This window comes from Bos javanicus, chromosome 2 (assembly GCF_032452875.1).
Source record: "Bos javanicus breed banteng chromosome 2, ARS-OSU_banteng_1.0, whole genome shotgun sequence".
NCBI lineage: Eukaryota > Metazoa > Chordata > Mammalia > Artiodactyla > Bovidae > Bos > Bos javanicus.
The window spans coordinates 91,444,564-91,466,633 of record NC_083869.1 but is presented as its reverse complement, the minus strand read 5'-3'; the positions used below and the strand labels follow the sequence as shown (position 1 = coordinate 91,466,633).

Below are 22,070 nucleotides of genomic sequence, written 5' to 3'. Positions count from 1 at the left end.
CACAAAGAATTTCATACAACTAAGATTTTTTCTAGACTCTATAGAAGAGAACTAGGCACACAGTGCCTTAATCAGGAATACTAATTGTAAACCTCTAAAAAAGATAACTATAACTGTTAGAGAAATACAGAAGAGCAGACTGTAATTGATATTTCACATCCAGAAGAAAAAATAATAGATTATCATGGCTCTTTTTATACCGTAGATCTGTGTATACATCTGGTCATTAAGATAATGTTAATGAAAGACATTGGGTATGTAAGCTCTCTCAGACATTCTAGGAAAGACAAGAAAGCAATTTTTATAGGTAGATTTTTCCAAACTACATTACATAATGCATAATTAAAACCGAGATGAATTTTATATTTCTGTCTGATACCTATATAGAGCTGAATTTTTAGAAAAGAAAAATATGCTAAATTATGACTCAAAGAGTTCGGCATCTTCTTCCCTTCCTCCAAGATTTGGGTTGTCCATTGAATTATAATCATTATTTATCAACAAGAGGCAAAGAATCAAGATATTAAAATTGATCAAACATATTCACGAACAAAGCCCTAGATCCCAATACACCACAATGCTTAGAAAATGAAGCCCCCAAAATACGGAGTCATCACCAGGTGGACAGCATTGAAACTGGGATCCCATTCCTGTACTTTATGTCTCAAACTGAAAAGAAAATACACATACATGCATGGGATACTGTTGACTGTTCATATCCCTCAGCAAGATCTCAATACATTTATCTTTTAGATAGAAGCAATTTTTAATTTCTAAAATAATTTTCAAAAATAATTACTCAAGATTAGAAATAGATAAGGTTTGTGTACTTTAAAACATAAGAAGAAAAGTACAGGAACAGGTGCTCCCATTGACTGATTTTGGTCTTCAGCTGATACAAGATGCAGGCTTTGTAGATACCTGGTCCTCATTCATTTCTGTCAGTAATTTGTTGGCAAGGTCTTTCTCGTTCTTGTCTGCCACCTTACTGTTAGCATTTAAAAATAGCTGTTAAAAACAGAGATAAGAATAATGGAGAAAGAAAATTAAATTGTTACCTATAAGTAGAAGCGAAGCTTAAATGGATTGCCATGTCTCTTGAAAATAAATCCAGGAAGCCACTCATGAAGTATACCACTTTAAAATGACAATCAACTATCCATTTTTTCAATGACCAACTAACATATGCTACATAATTAATTATTATTGATTCCTCTCTGAAACTCAAAGTTACTAAAATAAGAAACAACAGCAATAATTAAATAATTATTAGGAATACTTAGTTAATGTTCTTGAATTCTTCAAGAATCAGCAGAGAATGACTCAGAAAAGAAGGAAACTGCTACTGAGACAGACTAAAGATACTGTAGTAAATAATGTGTAGTAATGGTTCTGTAGCCATGCATGCTTGTGAATTACTATTTAACTTTAAAAAAGGGGTCTTTCTAGCAATACTTCTTAGAGTCTCAAATATGCTAATATGTACTTTGACAAGGGAGGTCAGTGTGTAGCATTTCCCAAATTTATATGACCACATATTTTTGTTTAAAATTTTATAGCAATATTCTCAAAACTCAGGGTTGATTCATGTTGATGTATGGCAGAAACCAACACAACACTGTAAAAGCAATTATCTTCCAATTAAAAATAAATTTTTAAAAATTTACAGCAGTACTCTTCCAAATTATCAAGAGTTGAGCATAATTTATACTATCTTGTATACTAGAAACAGGGATTAGGAGTATCTATAAATTACATATTTATGAAAAATAACTGTTTTCCAAAATATGCTTTGATAAGGATGGCACTGCTTTTACATTTTTTTGCACATTTTTTAAATGTCTGGCTTAAGAGAAAACAAATGAACTCTCCTATTTGCTTCTGCATTCAGACATTTTAATGTTGTTTTGGTTAAAGTTCAATAAGAAAATTAGCCTCAAAAAGAAACTTGGTTAAGATCAGACTTTGAAGACTCCCTAAAATGATCCTGGGGATCTCATGATTTGAGAACTGCTGGGTTGAAATATTTACAGTCATTAAAAGTAATCTTTCAAAAAATACATGATGGACTATGGAAAGACTCATGATATAAAATATTTAAAAGCAGAATAAAATAACACTCAGTAGTATTCCAATTTTGTAAAGGAAAATACATCTACATTAAAAATATACACATAAATATTATTATATTTTGTAGTAATTTAAATATTATGCACATATATATGCATTGTAAAAAATATTTAAAATATATTTTTATATTCCTTTTTCCTCTGAAACCTCCACACTGTATTTTTCTACAAAGTAAATAAAAATCTATATTTTAAAAATAAAAAGAAACTTGTTCAATGTCAAAAGTCACTATGGCAATGTGTGTCCAGAGGTGTGCTTCCCAAAGTCAGGCTTTCAACTTTACCATTCTGTCTATTCATTCCTAACACTCTTTTCCATAAGGTATTCTTTTGTTGTTCCTCTCCTAAATTCTCATTTTCTACTAAGACTGTCATGATGATGAATTTCTATGGTAGTTGATTTTAAAGAGTAGATATAAAGAAGAAAGAGAAAAAAGTAAAGAAAACAAATTAGATGAGCAAGGCCACATCAAAAGCTTTCCAGAATTTTAAGTCCTCAAATGAAACTTTATATACATATGTATATTTTAAAAAAATGATTTCAACTAGCAAAGTACTGATGGAGAAGGAAATGGCAACCCACTCCAGTGTTCTTGCCTGGAGAATCCCAGGGACGGGGAGCCTGGTGGGCTGCCGTCTATGGGGTCCCACAGAGTCGGACACAACTGAAGTGACTTAGCAGCAGCAGCAGCGAAGTAATGAAATCAACATAATGGTTTTGAATCCTCTTTGCTGCTAGAAATTTGCCATTATTTTCTTCACATTAATTTAAATATTTTTGGACAGCTTTAAAAAATTTTTCATTAACTCAAAGCATATCTCCCCTTTCAAAATTTAATATAGTAAAACAAAATAATGCTTAAATATTTAAAGTTCATCATGCTGCTGCTGCTGCTGCTAAGTCGCTTCAGTTGTGTCCAACTCTGCGCGACCCATAGACGGCAGCCCACCAGGCTTCCCATCCCTGGGATTCTCCAGGCAAGAACCCTGGAGTGGGTTGCCATTTCCTTCTCCAATGCATGAAAGTGAAAGTGAAGTCGCTCAGTTGTGTCCGACTCTTAGCGACCCCATGGACTGCAGCCTACCAGGCTCCTCCATCCATGGGATTTTCTAGGCAAAAGTAAATACATGATTCCTTGGAACTATATTTAAAATATGCTATAGTATGATGAAACTCAAAAGTTTTTACACAAATATTCAAGGAATTAATGCGTATTTAAACTGGTTGGTGAATGTCACGCAAGAAAAGCAAAAAAAAAGCATAGAAACTGCAGCAGAAAGCCTAAAGATTTCCATGTAATTCATGAATTGTTTATGATACTTTAAACTTTAGTTGGCAATGCTTCAAATGGGTATGAATATTTAAATGACAATTGTCTTGATTCTGTATTATTATATAAAAGAATAAATGATTCATTCCTTATTTTTTAAAAAAATTTTTAACAGAAATCAATCAGACATCTGTAGCATCCTATTACACATTTAGGAACTTAAGTTTTCACAATATGTCAAACATTTTTATACATTCATAAATCATATCACCTATCTCCACCAAATGTTTGTATATACAGTGAACAAAACCTGTAATTCTCTTATACCTAATACACAGAAAACATTCTTCTACTGACTAAACAGTGGCTTTAAGTACAAATAATACAGTTAAAAAACCACATATAACAATGAGCTTAGGGTCAGAATACCTGTGTAAGAAATCCTAACTCCATCATATATTAGCATTAACCCTGGGCTGGTCAGTTAATCTCTTAGGACATATTTCCTTATTTGTATAATAAGAGAGTTGGGACAGTTTATTTCCAAGGTTCTCCTTTGTTTTTAAAACTTAATGAGTCCTTTGGGGATAGACATGTATACCCTGCTATATTTAAAATGGATAACCAACAAGGACCTACTGTAGAGCGCACTGAACCTTGCTCAATGTTACGAGGCAGCCTGAATGGGAGAGGAATTTAGGGGAGAATGGATACATGTATATGTATGGCTGAGTCCTTTTGCTCTTCACCTTAAACTATCACAACACTGTCAATTGACTATATCCCAATACATCATGGATTATAGCCTTAACATGGTGAAGGGGCTTGGTTAACTCAATGAAGCTATGAGCCATTTACTTTTTACAAAATTTTTTAAAAAACTTAATAACTCTAATGTTTAGTGAGGAATTTACAGGGATTCTGACTAGAATATTCCACAAATACAGAATACTGCCAGGATAAAAGGCTCAGGTCCCAAAACCTAGCTTTCCTCTCCAAAATGGGTTTCTTCTCAAAAGCAAAATGTGTGATAAATAGCATCAAAGTGAAAGTGAAAGTCAGTCAGTCGTGTCCGACTCTTTGTGACCCCATGGACTATACAGTCCATGGAATTCTCCAGGCCAGAATACTGGAGTGGGTAGCCTTTCCCTTCTCCAGGGGATCTTCCCAACCCAGGGATTGAACCCAGGTCTCCCACATTGCAGGTGGATTCTTTACGAGCTGAGCCACAAGAAAAGCCTAAGAATACTGGAATGGGTACCCAAAATTTGAGCACACTCCAGGAGTTGGTGATGGACAGGGAAGCCTGGCATGCTGCAGTCCATGGGGTTGCAAAAGTCAGACACGACTGAGCAACTGAACTGAACTGAACCGAGCCTATCCTTTCTCCAGGGGATCTTCCCGACCCAGGAATAGAACCAGGGTCTCCTGCACTGCAGGCAGATTCTTTACCAACTGAACTATCAGGGAAGCCCAAATGGCATAAAATAATTAAATTTTATTTATTTACTTATTTTTTATTTTGGCTGTGCTGGGTCTTCATTGCTGCACAGACTTTTTCTCTATTTATGGAGAGCAGAGGCTACTCTATTGTTGCAATGTGTGGGTTTTTCACTGCAGTGGCTTCTCCTGTTATGGAGCACAGACTCTAGGGAGCATGGACTCTAGGGCCTGTGGACTTCGATAATTGCAACTCACAGGCCCAAGAGTGTAGCAAATGGCCTTAGCTGCTTCACGGCATGTGGATCAAGGATCAAACCAGTGTTTCCTGCACTTGCAAGAGGGTTCTTTATCACTGAGCCACCAAGAAAGCCCGTCAAATAATTAAATTTTAAAACATTATGACCATCAGCAAGTTTCAAGATCTAAATTATAAGAAACCTTGACTTCTAACATGGTAGAAAGAGTAAATATTAGCTTGTTGTCATGACAGCTATGTCAAACAAACAGTTTTGTATTCTTAAAAAAAAGGTACTGCTGACCATATGACAGAGATTTTTAAAAATTATATCTTAGTTTCACATACTGTATAAATGCATACCAAAAATTTTAGTAGAAATTATTTTATCCTAATGATTCATCCTTCTGTAGTATGTGATTAACAGTTTCTCTATACATGTGAGATCTTGTCTATCACTGAAGTTATCATTATAATTCATAAAGCCACACTGCATTTTTACAACACAGAGAAGGTTTTACAAATATTTCTCTTATGTTGCTTTCACCTCCCTTGGATTTCTTCCCCAAGAATGATTTTTAAAAGGTGGACAGAGAAATCTTGACGCTTCAGTGGTAATTTGGTACTTGTGTTGACTTCATAAGTATTCATTCTGACTTATTTTATCAATATATTGTTTACTATTTTATGCTATTCTTTATAGTTTTACTGTAAGTTAAGCAACATAGTGACATAATGCTTTCAAAGATACTCTCCTAACTGTGTGGAAAAATTCAAGGAGCTGACGTTAAAATTTTTATTCTGGAATATTCTCACAAAATCAGAATGAACCCCTAGTATTTTTCAAAAGGGAATTCATGAAAGGAATACCTCAAATAGAAAGTAAAAGCTCTATGAAGTAGTTTTATTTTCAAAGGGTTTTCACGAAGCTCTCTAAAAGGTTTTTGGTGGCATCTTGATATTTATGCAAATATATAATAATCAGAGATATCAGTTATTATGTACTCATATGCAAATCTGCTACAAGTGTAAATCAGTAAAAACTTTTAAAAATAAGCAAATTGGAGGTATACATCAAGAACCCTAATAGTATTCTTGTTTTTCTACTTTTCTACATTTTCCACTTATAAGTTTTTTCCATATAGTGCTCCCTGCTTTAAAAAATGTATGCTCTTTGATCTAATAGTGTACTAGAAATAGAATTCTGTCCCATGAAATTTTAAAGAATTATGTAATAACAAACAAAACTGGAAACAAGTTAAATATCTATATACTTAACTAATACTATACTTAACTAATAGGGAATATTTAAGTAAGTCATATATTCACTTAATATAATAATATATAAATATTAAAATCATAACAAATGAAAATGCTAATGCTGCTGCTGCTACTGCTGCTAAGTCGCTTCAGTCGTGTCCGACTCTTTGTGACCCCATGGACTGTAGCCTACCAGGCTCCTCTGTCCATGGGATTCTCCAGGTAAGAGTACTAGAGTGGGGTGCCATTGCCTTCTCTGGAAAATGCTAATGAAATAATCTTAAATGAAACAAAAGTATAAAAACATATGCTTATCAAATGCTCATACCAAATTTTAACAAGTGTAACAAAAAAAAAGATTTTAAAACTTAACAACAAAAAAGCTAAAAAAAAAATTTGGAAATGCACCAAAAACCTCACATTTTTCTAAAGACAACATAAATGGCCAATAAGCACATGAAAAGATGCTCAGTATCACTAATCATTAGAGAAAAGCAAATCAGACTACAATGAGATGATACCACCTCACACCCATTAGGATGGCTATTATCAAAAATAAAAGCGAGGAAGAAGAGGAAGAAGAAGAAAAGGAGGAGAATGAGGAGGAGGAAGGAGAAAACAAATGTTGATGAGAATATGGGAGAAACTGGATTCTTGTACATTGTTGACAGGAACATAAAACGGTGCTGCCACTATGGAAGACAGTAAGGCACCTCAACAAATCAAAAGTTTCATTACTATGTGATCTAGCAAGCCCACTCTGAACATATGCCGAAAAGAATTTAAAGTAGGGTCTGGAAGAGATATTTGTAATACTCATGTTCACAGCAACATTATCCATGATAGCCAAAAGGTAAGATCAACTCAAGAGTCCATCAACAGATGACTGAATAAATAAAATGTGGCATATATATATATATATATATATATCCATACAATGAGTTACTCTTCAGTCTTAAAAGGAAAGGAAATTCTGCAATATGCTACAACATGGATGAATCTTGAGGTATTATGCTGAATGAAATAAGCCAGTTATAAAAATCAAACACTGCATAATTCCACCAATATGAGGTACTTAAGAGTAGTTAAAATTATAGAGACAGAAACTGTAGTAGTTGCCAGGGGCTGAAAGGACAGGAGAATGTGAAATTGTTTAATGGATACAGAATTTCAGTTTTACAAGATGAAAAGTTATGGGGAATGGATGGTGGTAATGGTTGCAACATCAATGAGAATGTATTTAATACCACTGAATGATATACTTAAAAAATGATTAAGATGGTAAATTTTATGTTATGTGTATTTACCACAAATTTAGCTATGGTTATAATATGTTCGAGATAAAATCAAAACATAAAATAATAGCTTAAAATTAAAGACAATAATAATAGTAATAACAGAAAAATACCTTGCAGTTCTGTAGCAGTCGTATGAGATGTTCAAAGCAGTTACTGTTAAGAAAAATAGCCTGAAGAACAGGTCTATCTGTGCAGTCTAACATGGCTGTGATGGTATCTAGGAAAATAAAAACAAAATCGTCCATTAATAAAGTGGAATATTTGGGATCACAGAAACATTCACTCTAGCTGTATATTTAACTTAGGCATTTCAGCTGACAAATAGATGTAAATTAATAGGAAATAATAAGGAGGTGGAGTAGAAAACAAATCCTGTACTTCTCTAGAGAAGGGAAAGGCTACTGACTCCAGTATTCTGGCCTAGAGAATTGCAAAGAGTAGGACACAACTGAGCGACTTTCACTCTCACTCACGCACTTATTTCTTCATAAGAAAAGTGAACATTTTTATACTTTATTATAAAAAGTATTTATTTTTGCATATATGAGTTATAAATATTTTTCAGAGATTTACTTAGGTGTTCTTCCATTAATTTAAGTGTAACAAACTGTGGTTCCCATCTTGCTATGAATAAGTAACACCTGATTATATTTGGCAACACAGTTTCATTTATACAGCATAAAATTAACATATAGCCATCATGAAAATGAGAGTTAGGTAATTAATCTATTTGTGATGATGCTTTGGTCCTATTTCCTACCAAAAACAATGTCCTCACTTGGAAATCAAGGGGAATTTGACATAGGTAATATGAAAGTTCGTAACAAAAAAGAAGTCCATTCAATAGAGACTCAAATTTCCTTATAAACTTGAAATTTATAATTTTAAAACACTATATTTTATAACATAGAATACAAACTATATAAGGTGAATCTATATACAAAACACTGTTGTAATGAATCATTAAGTTTCACTAAGATTTTGATGTCCAGTATTTTTTAAATTGGACACCACACATACCCACACAATTTTTAAAGTCTCTAGAGTTATACAACAAACCATTAGTGTTGGTTACGTCAGATGGCAGCATATAAAAACCTTTTCCTTTTAACTTCTCTGAATTTTCTAGTTTAGCTATAATGAAAATATTTTATTTCCATAAAAAAGAACTCTCAGTTAATAATATTAGTATACCTATTCATCTAATAAGAATACAAAAAGAAACCACATATATTGGTTAAGGAGTCTGCAGGGAGCAGAGAGAAGGAGAGGGAAAGAAATTGGGTGAGGAAGCAATGGAGGGGGAGAGAGAAGCACAGAGGGACACAGAACAACCAACACAAAGAAAGAGAAAGAAAAGCAAGACACACACACAGAGGATCTGAGGAATCAAAACAAAACAAGAAACCAGAAACTCTCAAGAGGAGGGCCATGCTGAAGCAATGGCCATAGAGATCTTAGAGAAGCACATACAAAACTGATTACATATGACCCTTTGCTGTAGGTTAGAAATTTACAAATGGCACTTCCTGAAAATTTACTTCTAAAATTTCAAAATCACAGTTGATTTTCTTTTTTTTTAACGCTGATGCTTTGAGAGGATTACAACTTTCAAAAGAGAATATAACGGCTCAATTTTGTCACTGCTAAAGCAAATACGTGAAAGACAAATCAATTCCACATTATTTTAAAGTCAAAATCTATAAACAGTCACACAAAGTCTGAATTAAACATTCACTATTTTCTATACAATGGTCATGAATTCTAAATGAAAATGGAGAATATAAATGTAAAACAAGTAGATTCAAAGAAAACCGAACAGAATAAACTTCATCTAATACTCACTCAGCATTTTGATCTGAAGAGCTATGAACCGGTTTTCCCACTGTCTGGACCTCCTTTGATTAGGTAAAGCTGAATGATCTGAATTTAGCAATTTAAAATAGTTCTCCAGAATAGTGCTGGTTTCCACCTGACGCTGATCGGAGCTACTAGTGAGAAGGATATGCACTACTTCTGTAAGGCACTTCAGAGTAAGTTCTACCTTCCTACCCACTTCTTCAGGATTTCCATCCTCCCAAGAATCACAGTCAGCCAAAACTCTCATAAGAACTTCCATGGTGGCTGGAGAAATTGCTTGCAAAGCATTCTTCTGAAACATGAGAGACAAAAAAAAAAAAAGTGAAATCCAAACCTAACTGAAGTGCTATACATTTGCAAAAACAAAGAGACTTTAATAAATCTGCAGACAGTTTTTTCTTTAAAAACCAACATTACAAATTTTTTACATGGATACTCTGACAGACACTGCTGGTGTATTACACATATTAAGTCTTTTCTTCACTACTAATAGAATTCTAATTTTATTCAGAGAGTAATCTGCTCATATAGAAAACTTCCTCATCACCCTCCCTTGTAGCTAGGGGTAGTCCTTGGTCACAAATACATGCCAGTAGACCAGGAAGAGGATATCACTTTACAAATAAAAGAGGGAAGATCCTTGGCTCTTGGCCTTTTCACCTTTTGCAACTGTGCAGCTATCTGATGGAGTTTTGCAAATGAGATGCTGTCAGCTTTTCAATATCTCCTTCAAAGGTAATTGGCACCTGCCATTTGTCTCCTTCTTCACTAACCCCCTATCTTTGTGTCCAAAGCGCAGACACAATGGCCAGAACTCCAGAAGCTATTTTGTAGCATAAGACATAACAGTAAGGATAACATATTGACATTAAAAAGGAACCCAAGTCCCCGAAGATCTCCTAAAGCCACCAAATTCATTCTGGACTGTTTACTGCTTTTTTCTTTTTAATGAGAGAAAAAGGTAAACTTCTAATTAAAGCTGTTAGAACTTTACTACTTACTGCTATAGGGCATGGCAACCCACTCCAGTATCCTTGCCTGGAGAATCCCCATGGACAGAGGAGCCTGGGGGGCTACAGTCCATGGGGTGGCAAAGAGTTGGGACAGGACTGAATGACTTTCACTTTCACTTTTAAGGAGTTATAAATCTGATACACCCATGATATATTTCGTGCTTATAATCACAAGCACTTTGTTAAGTACTTTACATACACAATGAGTCATTTGGTCCTTGTGTGTTGTTATTTACACATTATAAATAAAGAAACTAAAACACACATAAATAGTTTATCCAAGGTCATACAAATAGTTAGAAATGACGTAGAATTAACTCTGGCTCCAGAGCCCTTGCTCTTAACATAGCATGAAACAGCATAAATATGCTTGCAGGAAGCCAGGCAAGATGCTGAGGAAAGGGAGACCAATCATTGGACTTTAAATCTTCAACTCCTTATGATAAAGGTATTATTATGTCTTTTAGATCCTCAATTTATCTAAATACCCTTGTACTGAGGCTATATTCAACAGTCTTATGATTTCAATATAGTTGTAATTATAGCTATGATCCAATTATAGGATTTTGAGTTATTTTCAGTATATAAAATAATAAACTGGCCTTTAAATATCCATTTGATTTCCATGTGAGTTTTAATTACTGGAAGTCTCTTAAGGTTCAATTATCCGGAGGCATTAACAAGTCTGGATTTGTTCAAAAAGGGTATGGGCTCCAACCAACTTCTCCACTAGTCAAAAAGAATGCCATTTCCAATTTTGTTCCTGTACACTTATACTAATTCTTAGTAGTGGAGAAATGATGGAAATGGGGAGGAACTGAAGCAAAAGACGGATATTAGCTAATAAAGGGAAGTGAAAAAGCAGATAAAGTGAAAAATAAGATTCTGGTCACCATTCCTCTCACAACGGAGACTCTTTATCTTCTACGAGAGTGAAGAGGAGAGGGCAAGGTGACCCACTAGGAAATCCAAACAGTATTATTAGCAATACCCATGATTTTGTCATCAGTATAAATCATATAATTTTCATGTATTACAGTTACAGTATCTTTAAACATCAATTATGCTCATCTCTTCTTCGAAATTACATTAGTCACTAGACTTGCTGCTGTATTTTTTAATTTGATATGTTAGAAAGAAGCCCATTACTATGTAACAGACTTGTTTTATTAATATTTTAGTAACTGCATTTCAGTATAGTTTCCTTTGTGATGGTGTGTATTTTCTTTCAGGTATGTGAAAACATTCTGACAAGAGGCTATATCAGACTGCCAAAAGGGTATGTGGTACAAAATGTGTCAGAAACCTCTGATCTAAATTTGTGGTTAAATAAAACAAGTAGAATGTTCCTTCTGAACTATAACCTGTTTTCAACTAGCAGTTAGACTCAGAGTTTACCACAGCTGTTAAGACATTCAACTGAAAAAAATAAACATTACTCAAACTTCTTTACTGTAAATAATTTTAAAAAGTTGAGTGGTTGAAAAAATGAATATAAACCATGTATGTATGCACTTAATAATTATAAGTAGACAGAAAAGTGACTAAATTCATATGTCCTAGGAAATGAAAGTCTGATTTCATCAAGTGAACTATCAGAGATGACTATCCTCTATATTCTAAAGCAAAAACTGGAAGCTGAAAGTCAATACAGCTAAGAACTTCATATACCCAAAACTGTTAAATCTAACTATTTATGCAGTACTTTTATAGTTAATGCTAATATTATTTCTTGAGGTTTTTTTTGAAATTCATAAATAAAACTAAGTAAATTAGTTTTAAACAAGATTTAACTTCAGAAAAATATTTGTTCATTAAATTGCAAAAAGACAAAGACTTCATTAAATAACCCATGGCAAACTGTTTGTAGTATTTACCGTCATTTTACAGATTAACTTTCAACATGTTCCTCACCTGCCCACCAGCTACTATGGCTCCAAAGAGATGCAATAAGCAACACTTAAGACTCTCCTTGAGATGTTCACTTTCTTGAAAACACTCTGTGAATACAATACACAAATAACTACATAAGATTTCTCAAATAACCACATAAGATTTCTTTCAACTGATTGATTTCTAAGGAATGTTTGAATGGAAATATTAAAAATTATTTGTGAAAGGCTGAAATTTATTAAAAAGCAAGGTTAATACGCATTTTTCATAGAAAAAAAAGAGAAACCATCAATCTTAACATATACATCTGCCTTATTCATTTTTATGACTAGAGAGCATTCCACTACAATGACATACCTTAATTTACTTAACTAGTTCTCTACTGATAAACATTTATGCTTTTTCACTTTCTTTTGATACTGCTAACAATCCAGTAATAAATATCCTTTCACATACATCACTATACACAAAGAAAGATTATAACACGAGAATGATTTCCAATTTTAGACACAAAAAACATTCCAAAAAGAAACAATTTTCAGTTAAAAGGTATTGATAAATTTAAAACATTAAGACATCTCAGCTATGTTGGAATAATTTCACTATACAAGGTTTCCTGCTATAAATTACTACAAAATTTGGCAAAATAGGTTTTAGAGATTTTTTTGGTTCTAGAAATTGAAAGTGAACTCAAGGATCACCTCAGTTTCCGGTTTATAGACATTTTCTGAACAAATGTACAGAAAAGGGGAACCCTAAAAGAACATGGCTATTTCCAGAGATAGGAGACAGATTACAAGTTGGGGGAGGCCTAGGAAACCGGAATTCATAAAGCAGTACTAAAATGAAGGAAGCTATACAGAAAAAGCAATCCAGAAATATGCAAAGGGCTCATTTTGAGTCCAAGTACCAATCCTAATTTAAACCATGAAATCCCACCAGACAGCCAAAAACCTACAAGAGGTTGTAAGCCGAATTGTGAGATTTCGCACACGACAGAGTTCTATTCAGCCAGGAAACACAGAGAGAGGGTGTAAAAAAAGATACACTATGTAAATTCTAATCATAAGACTGTTGGAGTATCAGCAATATACTGACACTGACAAAACAGGCAAGAAATATTATTAAGGCAAGGCAAAGAATATTACCATGGATAGAAAGAGACATGAAAATACGACTTTTTTAAAAATCTGCAATAGTTTATTTTACAGACTGTACATCTACACTTGAGATAGATATTTTGGGATAAATTAACCAAATACGTGCACAATCTACATGCTGAAAACTATGTAAAATTGACTGAAAAAATAAGTAACATACAAATAATTGATGAGATACATCAGACTCATGAGTTGGAAGTCTAAATATTCTTAAAGTGGCAATTCTCCTCAAATAGTCCCAGAGATTCAATACAATCTCAATCAAAATCCCAGCAAGCTTTTTTGTAACAATACTGAAAAACAGATTCTAAAACATATATTAAAATGCAAAGGAACCAGAATAGCAGAAACACCTTGAGAAAGAAGAATAAAGTTGGAGGTTTTAATGACTTCAAGACTTGGTATCAACTCACAATAATCAGTACAGTGTAGAAACAGCATAAAGGCAGACACACGGAACAAAAAGGAGAAGCCAGAAGTCAACCCATGTTTTACTGTCAACCAATTTCTGACAAATGTGCCAAGGTAATTCAAAAGAAGAAAAGAACAGTTTCTTCAACAAATATTGCTGGAACAATAATGAGAAACCTTAGGCTAGATACAAAATACCGACTTAAAACAGGTAACTGACCTAATAGAAGAAAACATAAGAGAAAATCTTCATGACCTTGAGGTAATTAGCAAGATTTCTTTGGGAAGACACAAAAACCACAGATCATCAGAAAAATTTTATAAATTAGATTCCACTCAGATTTAAAATTTCTATGTTTCAAAAGACTCAAATGAAAAGATAAACATTCTAGGAGAAAATATTCTCAGTGATCAAGTTTAGAATAATTTTACCATCAAAAACTACAACTGAGGGACTTCCTTGGTGGTCCTGTAACTAAGACTCTGCATTCCCAATGCAGGTAGCCCAGGGTTCAAATCTGGGGTCAGAAACTAGATTTTACATGGTGCAACTAAGATCCTGGGTGTGCAACAAAAGTCAAAGATCCCACGTGCTGCAACTAAGACCCGGAACACCCAAAGAAATAAAAATAAGTATTTAAAAAAAAACCTATAACTGATTCTAAAATGCTGAGTAAATAAAAGACTGAGTCCACAGTGATACATAAAAAAGGGAGAAATAAAACCTTTGTCCCACTTAAGTATTATTTGAACTCATTTTGAAAACAGTAAAAGAGAAAGATTTAAGTACTTTATGCAGCCTTTTTAGGAATAATTGTAATTTATCTCCAATGGATGAGGGAAAATTCTTTTTACAGAATATAACAACTTATGGAAGTATAAGAATGGAATCTGAAGATAATATTGCAACCCTGAATGAAATAACTGCAAGTATCATCAATGAGTGCAAAAATATTAAATGAAAAAGTATTGAAAAATAAGATATTCACTCTATGCAGGGTAAGAAAAACTCTTCTTCCTTCTCTATTAGAAAATGCACCAAGAATTCAATCACTGGAAATATGACAAATGTAGATAGTCAATGCGTGACAAACGTGTTACCAGGCAACACTGTTCATGGTAAAAATGCCCCTTGATCTGGACTAGAAAGATTATGATGACTATAAATAACCTGATGGGAACTTATAACCCTGGGCTTCCCTGATTTCAGTGTAAATTATAATTTAGGCATTTCCTTTCCTAGGATTTAGAAGTTACATTCACGGGTATAATGGTATAAATGTCTTCTATGGGATACTGCACTTCAAAGCCAGGGTGGCTCACACACCCATCAGTTTGGTTTCATATCCTGACTTGGAAAATCCAAGAAAAGCCCTAGTAATGTTGTGAGATCTCCTTCTGAAAAGAAATGCCTACACTGTTTCCCTGGAATGCTGGCTTTCCCGGTGTGGACACATGAGCTTGCTTATCTAGCTAAAACCAGTATCACTACTGGTGGTCAAGCAAAGTATTGCATTCATCTTCACCAAGCAATCAAAGAACTAATTGATAAGCAGACCTTTGGTCCGGTGCAAAATGTCCATAAGATATTTGGTCCATGCCAAAAGCTCCTTGATATTTGGTCCTACCCAAAACTATTCAGCACGAACCAAATATGCTCATTTTGGATAGGATTAAATTTCAAGGACCTTTTGGCATAGCCAAATGTCTTATGGACATTTTGCTGTTGTTTAGTCACTAAGTCATGTCTGACTCTTTCCAACTGCATAGAACCAAATGTCTTTATGTACATTTTGTGTTATCTGCTCAGTTGCGCCTGAGTCTGCAACCCCATGCACTGAAGCCCACCAGACTCCTGCAACCATGGGATTTTCCAGGAAGAATACTGGAGTGGGTTGCCGTTTCCTTCTCCAGGGGATCTCCCCAACCCAGGGATCAAACCTGGGTCTCTTGCATTGTAGGCAGACTCTTTACTGTCTGTGCCATGAGGGAAGACATTTTGGGCAGGATCAATTGCCCTACAAGGGACTATTTCTGTCTTATTTCTTAGAGGGGGAAAAGGTGAACAAAAATGTGGTAAAATGGCAAAATGTTAAAATCTGACAAATTTGAGTGGGAAACACAGGAGGTTGCTATTACATTCTGCAAAATGTTCTATATTCTTGAAATACAGCATAATCATTTTTTTAAAGAAAGAAAACTAGAGTCCATATAGATCATACAAATAGGAACCAATTCTCTCAAGATTATTTTCAGTAAAAGTTCTGAAGTTCCAAAATATACTATTGTCTTTAAAACATTCAGCTCTTCTCAAAAGAAAAACACTCAGAGAACAGTAAATTAAATAAAACCAAGAGGAATAATGACAGCAAAATAACAATCAACTTCTCTAGTAACAGGTTCTTAGAATCTTTATCTTATAAATACACAAGCTGAAACAAGGTCAGAATCAGAATAAGAATAAGGAATGATCAGAGTAACATCAGAATCAAAGCAAGAGAAATTAGAGCTGTTACTTACGATAAAAGAAAGGGACGAACTCCACTGTGAGAGAAGCTGGTTTATATTTCTGTCTGCTCTTTTCCACAGTACTAAAGATTCGTCTACCATTAAAAAGAAGTTAATGGCATATTACAACATGGGCAAATGGAGAAGGCACAATTGCAAAAACAATGATAAACAATACTTTGCTTTTCATTTGTATATTAAAAATACACCACCAGAATTGGAATAAGCTTGAAAGGGAAGTCTAGCCAATAATTTAAATGCTCACCAACTGAAAGGATTTTTTCTTTTGAATTGTGCAAAAAAATTTACAACAGTTACTGGTGAAACATAGCAGCCACATTAAAAGTCTTATAACAACTAGAAATAGAAAAAGGAACTAGCCTTTTAAAATTTCCAATCTGTAAAAGAATTTAGTCGATCAGATCAGATCAGATCAGTCGCTCAGTCGTGTCCGACTCTTTGCGACCCCATGAATCGCAGCACACCAGGCCTCCCTGTCCATCACCAACTCCCGGAGTTCACTGAGACTCACGTCCATCGAGTCAGTGATGCCATCCAGCCCTCTAATCCTCTGTCGTCCCCTTCTTCTCCTGCCCCCAATCCCTCCCACCATCAGAGTCTTTTCCAATAAGTCAACTCTTCGCATGAGGTGGCCAAAGTACTGGAGTTTCAGCTTTAGCATCATTTCTTCCAAAGAAATCCCAGGGCTGATCTTCTTCAGAATGGACTGGTTGGATCTCCTTGCAGTCCAAGGGACTCTCAAGAGTCTTCTCCAACACCACAGTTCAAAAGCATCAATTCTTCGGCGCTCAGCCTTCTTCACAGTCCAACTCTCACATTCATACATGACCACGGGAAAAACCATAGCCTTGACTAGACAAACCTTTGTTGGCAAAGTAATGTCTCTGCTTTTGAATATGCTATCTAGGTTGGTCATAACTTTCCTTCCAAGGAGTAAGCGTCTTTTAATTTCATGGCTGCAGTCACCATCTGTAGTGATTTTGGAGCCCAGAAAAATAAAGTCTGACCCTGTTTCCACTGTTTCCCCATCTATTTCCCATGAAGTGGTGGGACCGGATGCCATGATGTTAGTTTTCTGAATGTTGAGCTTTAAGCCAACTTTTTCACTCTCCTCTTTCACTTTCATCAAGAGGCTTTTGAGTTCCTCTTCACTTCCTGCCAGAAGGGTGGTGTCATCTGCATATCTGAGGTTATTGATATTTCTCCTGGCAATCTTGATTCCAGTTTGTGTTTCTTCCAGTCCAGCGTTTCTCATGATGTACTCTGCATATAAGTTAAATAAACAGGGTGACAATATACAGCCTTGATGTACTCCTTTTCCTATTTGGAACCAGTCTGTTGTTCCATGTCCAGTTCTAACTGTTGCTTCCTGACCTGCATACAAATTTCTCAAAAGGCAGACCAGGTGGTCTGGTATTCCCATCTCTTTCAGAATTTTCCACAGTTTATTGTGATCCACACAGTCAAAGGCTTTGGCATAGTCAATAAAGCAGAAATAGATGTTTTCCTGGAACTCTCTTGCTTTTTCCATGATCCAGCGGACGTTGGTAATATGATCTCTGGTTCCTCTGCCTTTTCTAAAACCAGCTTGAACATCTGGAAGTTCACGGTTCACATATTGCTGAAGCCTGGCGTGGAGAATTTTGAGCATTACTTTACTAGCGTGTGAGATGAATACAATTGTGCGGTAGTTTGAGCATTACCTGGCATTGCCTTTCTTTGGGATTGGAATGAAAACTGACCTTTCCAGTTGACACCTAAGGCAGTAGTTTATACAGCACGACTAAAATCAAGCTATTTTGTGCCACTTTCTGAAATTTTATTTGGACACACAGACTCCATACTACTGGCTTCCTTCACAATGAAGGATACTGATCTAGAGGGCTGGAATCACAATTCCAGTAGTTTTGATGGCTGAAATATTTCTACTGACTTTGGTAAGACCAACACAAACAGCATGTGCTTTTACCAAGAACATTTTAATTCAACACAAAATAAGTGTATCTTAGATGGGCATGGTGGATATGGGGTTTAGGGAACAAAGGTTACTGTTATGATGATACATCAGCAACTGGTGGCTTGTTGAAAAATTAGAAAAATATATATATATACTTTTTTTCTCATTCCCTGAACATGCTTTTAACACTGTTAGAGCCAACAAAATAGAAAATATTTGGAGGACAACTACAAAGAAATCCCATATATTTAAATATGAATTACTGATAAAGCACTACATTAAGCTGCCTTCTTCTTAACAATCTGAACAATACTCCATTATGTTATTGAAATTATTTTCCTTGTAACTGTAAAGTAAGAAAAGCCAACTGACCATAGAATAAGACAAACAGGATAGGACTCAGTAATAATCGAATAAAAAGTTCTAAGATTCAGCTCTAATATCAAGATTCACTAGAAATCATATCAGACACCATTTGTTACTGCACTGTTTTCCAAATCTATGCCTATTTCCATTTTCCAGAGGGCTTAGGAATTATCATACTTCTGTATTTACAAACATAACATCTTGGAACATCACTGGATCTTCCTGTTTAATTAAGACCTTACCAGGGTTTTTAGTGCATGTCTTTAAACAATACAAATATTACTAGTTTCAAATAAAAAACTGAGTCAAACTATAAAAAAAATAAAAAATCAGTCATGTTGTAGAAAAATTAATTTTAAAAGGATGAAATCTGATTTAGCTTCAGTTAGGCTTTTCCACAATATTATTTACATTTTGCACATTATTAATTATGATATTAACTAATAGAATATATATCCTATCCAAAGATCCTGTACTGCAAACAATAAAGATTCTCATTTGATTAACACAATAAAAATATACTCTTGTGATCTGTGATTAATGACTCATTCTAAAGGCCCTGTATTAGATGTGACATACAAACATAAATAATTTCCATTATACTTGTGGTAAAAATTAATAAGCTTAATTAAAAGAGGAGAAAACAATTATATCATAACAGGTATCAGAGCATAAGTAATTTACACTGCATGCTTTCAACAGGTTGAAACAGAACAGCTAATAATGTATCATTTTTAAAACATAGTATATTTGGTTGCTCCATTATTAACTGGTATCTGGCCAAGCATTTAGCACCTAGCTGATGCCAATACACAGCAACAGGTTGCTGAGAGGGATGCAACATGTTTGTTTGCATCTCAGTTTTCTAAAGTTTATGTCCCCTGGTCAATTTTTCTATGCTTTTTTTGTGTTCCCATCATACCTAGAACATAAGTTTTTTATTCTCAATTTTTAAACTTTTTATCCGGAAATAAATTTAAACTCTGGCAAAAGCTGCCAGAATAAAAATAGTATAAAGAACTTCAAGAAGCGCTTACTCAGGGTCATTGTTTAAAATCTTATCCTAAATGCTTTATAATTTGCTTACTCTTCCCCCAAAATATATATGCACATATATTTATATATGTGTGTGTTTATGCTGCTGCTGCTAAGTCGCTTCGTGTCCGACTCTGTGTGACCCCACAGACGGCAGCCCACCAGGCTCCCCTGCCCCTGGGATTTTCCAGGCAAGAACACTGGAGTGGGCTGCCATTTCCTTCTCCAATGCGTGAAAGTGAAAAGTGAAAGTGAAGTCGCTCAGTCACGTCCGACTCTTAGCGACCCCATGGACCACAGCCTATCAGACTCCTCGATCCATGGGATTTTCCAGGCAAGAGTACTGGAGTGGGGTGCCATTGCCTTCTCCGATGTGTATTTATATATGTACACATATTGAGACCTATAATTTTTCAGAACATTTAAGGGAAATTATGAATATTATGCCCTTTTACCTCTAAATACTTGATAGTGAATAATTCCTAGGAATAGGGATACTGTCATATATAATATTACAGTACTGTTATAAATCTCAATACACTTAGCATTAACGTTATACATTTATTGAAACTACTATTATAATCCAATATGTCAACTGACCTAACAGTGTTCTAAAGCATTCCCACCTTCTCGTCCCTAAGTACAGTTTCCTATCCAGGGTCAGGCATTGCATTTGGCAGTCACACCTCTTTTACTTTCTTTAATCTGAAACATTTCCACAGCTTTTCTCTATGATACTTTTAAAGAATGCTGTCTCCTAACTCTTCCTTTTATTCACTAAAATGTTGTCCCTTTGGAGTTTGCTTGATGTTTCCATACAATTAAGATTCAGATTATGCATTCTTAGCTGGAATATTATACATGCAACGATGGGTCCTTCTTAGAGTATCACAGTTGTAGGCACAGGGTGTCCACCTGATTCTGAATGATGACGTTAATTTTGATTATCCAGTCAATGTACTATCCAGTACTGTACAAAATAATTACTAATTTATCCTTTGCAACAAGAAAGTAATTCTGTAGAGAAACACTTTAAAATTATGCAAAACCCATGTTCCTTACCAAACTTTCACCACCGTAGATTTGGATTCCTAACTTTCCTATAATGTGTCCAAAATGTTGATTCTTTTCAAACATCAGCATCCCCTGTACATTCCTAATTGTCATTTGACCTTCTAATGGAAGCAAGAGCCCTCTCTACTCCCTTATTTTTCTCTCTCTCCCAATCTTTATCAATCAATCACTGGTACAGACTTATGAATTCCTTTCTTCCTCCATGGTTTATGACTAAAGACAACTTATTTCAACATATAAAGGAAAGCAAATGTATAAGTGGATAGGATCATTATATTTAATGGCAGTGATAAGTCATTCAGTCATTTCTGACTCTGCAACCCCATAAACTATAGCCTGCCAGGCTCCTCTGTCTATGGAATTTTCCAGGCAAGAATATTGGAGTGGGTTGCCATGTCCTCCTCCAGGGGATCTCCCTGACCCAGGGGATCGAACCAGTGTCTCTTGCATCTCCTGAATTGGCAAGTGGATTCTTTACCACTGAGTTACCTGGGAAGCCAGTTATATTTAATAGCTGGAATATTTGTTCCTATTATTTCTATTAGACTCTTCTTGCTTTAGCTAAAATATGTGTTATTTCAATAAAATATTACTATATAGAACATACAAAGTACTACCACATAGTCTATATACATGTTCTCTCAGTTATTAACTCTTTTTTTTTTTTTCAGTTATTAATTCTTAACCACTATTCAACAGTGGCTATTCAAAGTGAGGGTATCATACCCTGGAAATCCTGAAAATCCTATTTAAAAAAAATCAAAACATTCTAGTAACGAAATGTTGTAGGAAGTAGGAATTGCTTATAAATAAGACAAATTACACTGAATATAAAACATCTTCAGATTGAAAGTACAGCAGACAGGGAGATTGAAAAAAGAGATCTGACTGTAGGTGACAATATACCTATTCTTTTCCCAAAGGTAAGAAAGTCATCTGAGTTTTTTATACTCTTTGAGCTGTGTACTGGTAATTATGCCTTTGTTGCTAAGCTACCAATCCATCATTCCACATTTCATCTGCTTTGTGATGCAGCATAGGCATGCTACAAACTATATTTCTTTTTCTCCAGGTACCTCAGTCTTGGTTTCATCAACACTTGGTACTAAATGGAGACTGGAAGACTGAATGGTTGA

At 34.7% G+C, this 22,070-nt stretch overlaps 1 protein-coding gene across 6 annotated transcripts in view; it reads right to left on the bottom strand.

Moving 5' to 3' along the window:
* Window positions 1–22,070, bottom strand: part of NBEAL1 (neurobeachin like 1) — a 164,009-nt gene that overhangs the window by 103,848 nt on the left and 38,091 nt on the right. For 5 of the 6 annotated variants that reach the window (XM_061382133.1, XM_061382104.1, XM_061382147.1 and 2 more), the window contains 5 exons: window positions 16,494–16,576; window positions 12,424–12,509; window positions 9,482–9,788; window positions 7,747–7,853; window positions 922–1,008 (listed from right to left, as the gene is read on the bottom strand). In XM_061382133.1, coding sequence (XP_061238117.1) covers window positions 922–1,008; window positions 7,747–7,853; window positions 9,482–9,788; window positions 12,424–12,509; window positions 16,494–16,576 — 670 coding nt within the window. The remainder of the gene's footprint in view (window positions 1–921; window positions 1,009–7,746; window positions 7,854–9,481; window positions 9,789–12,423; window positions 12,510–16,493; window positions 16,577–22,070) is intronic. The other variant, XM_061382139.1, reaches the window with a different exon arrangement.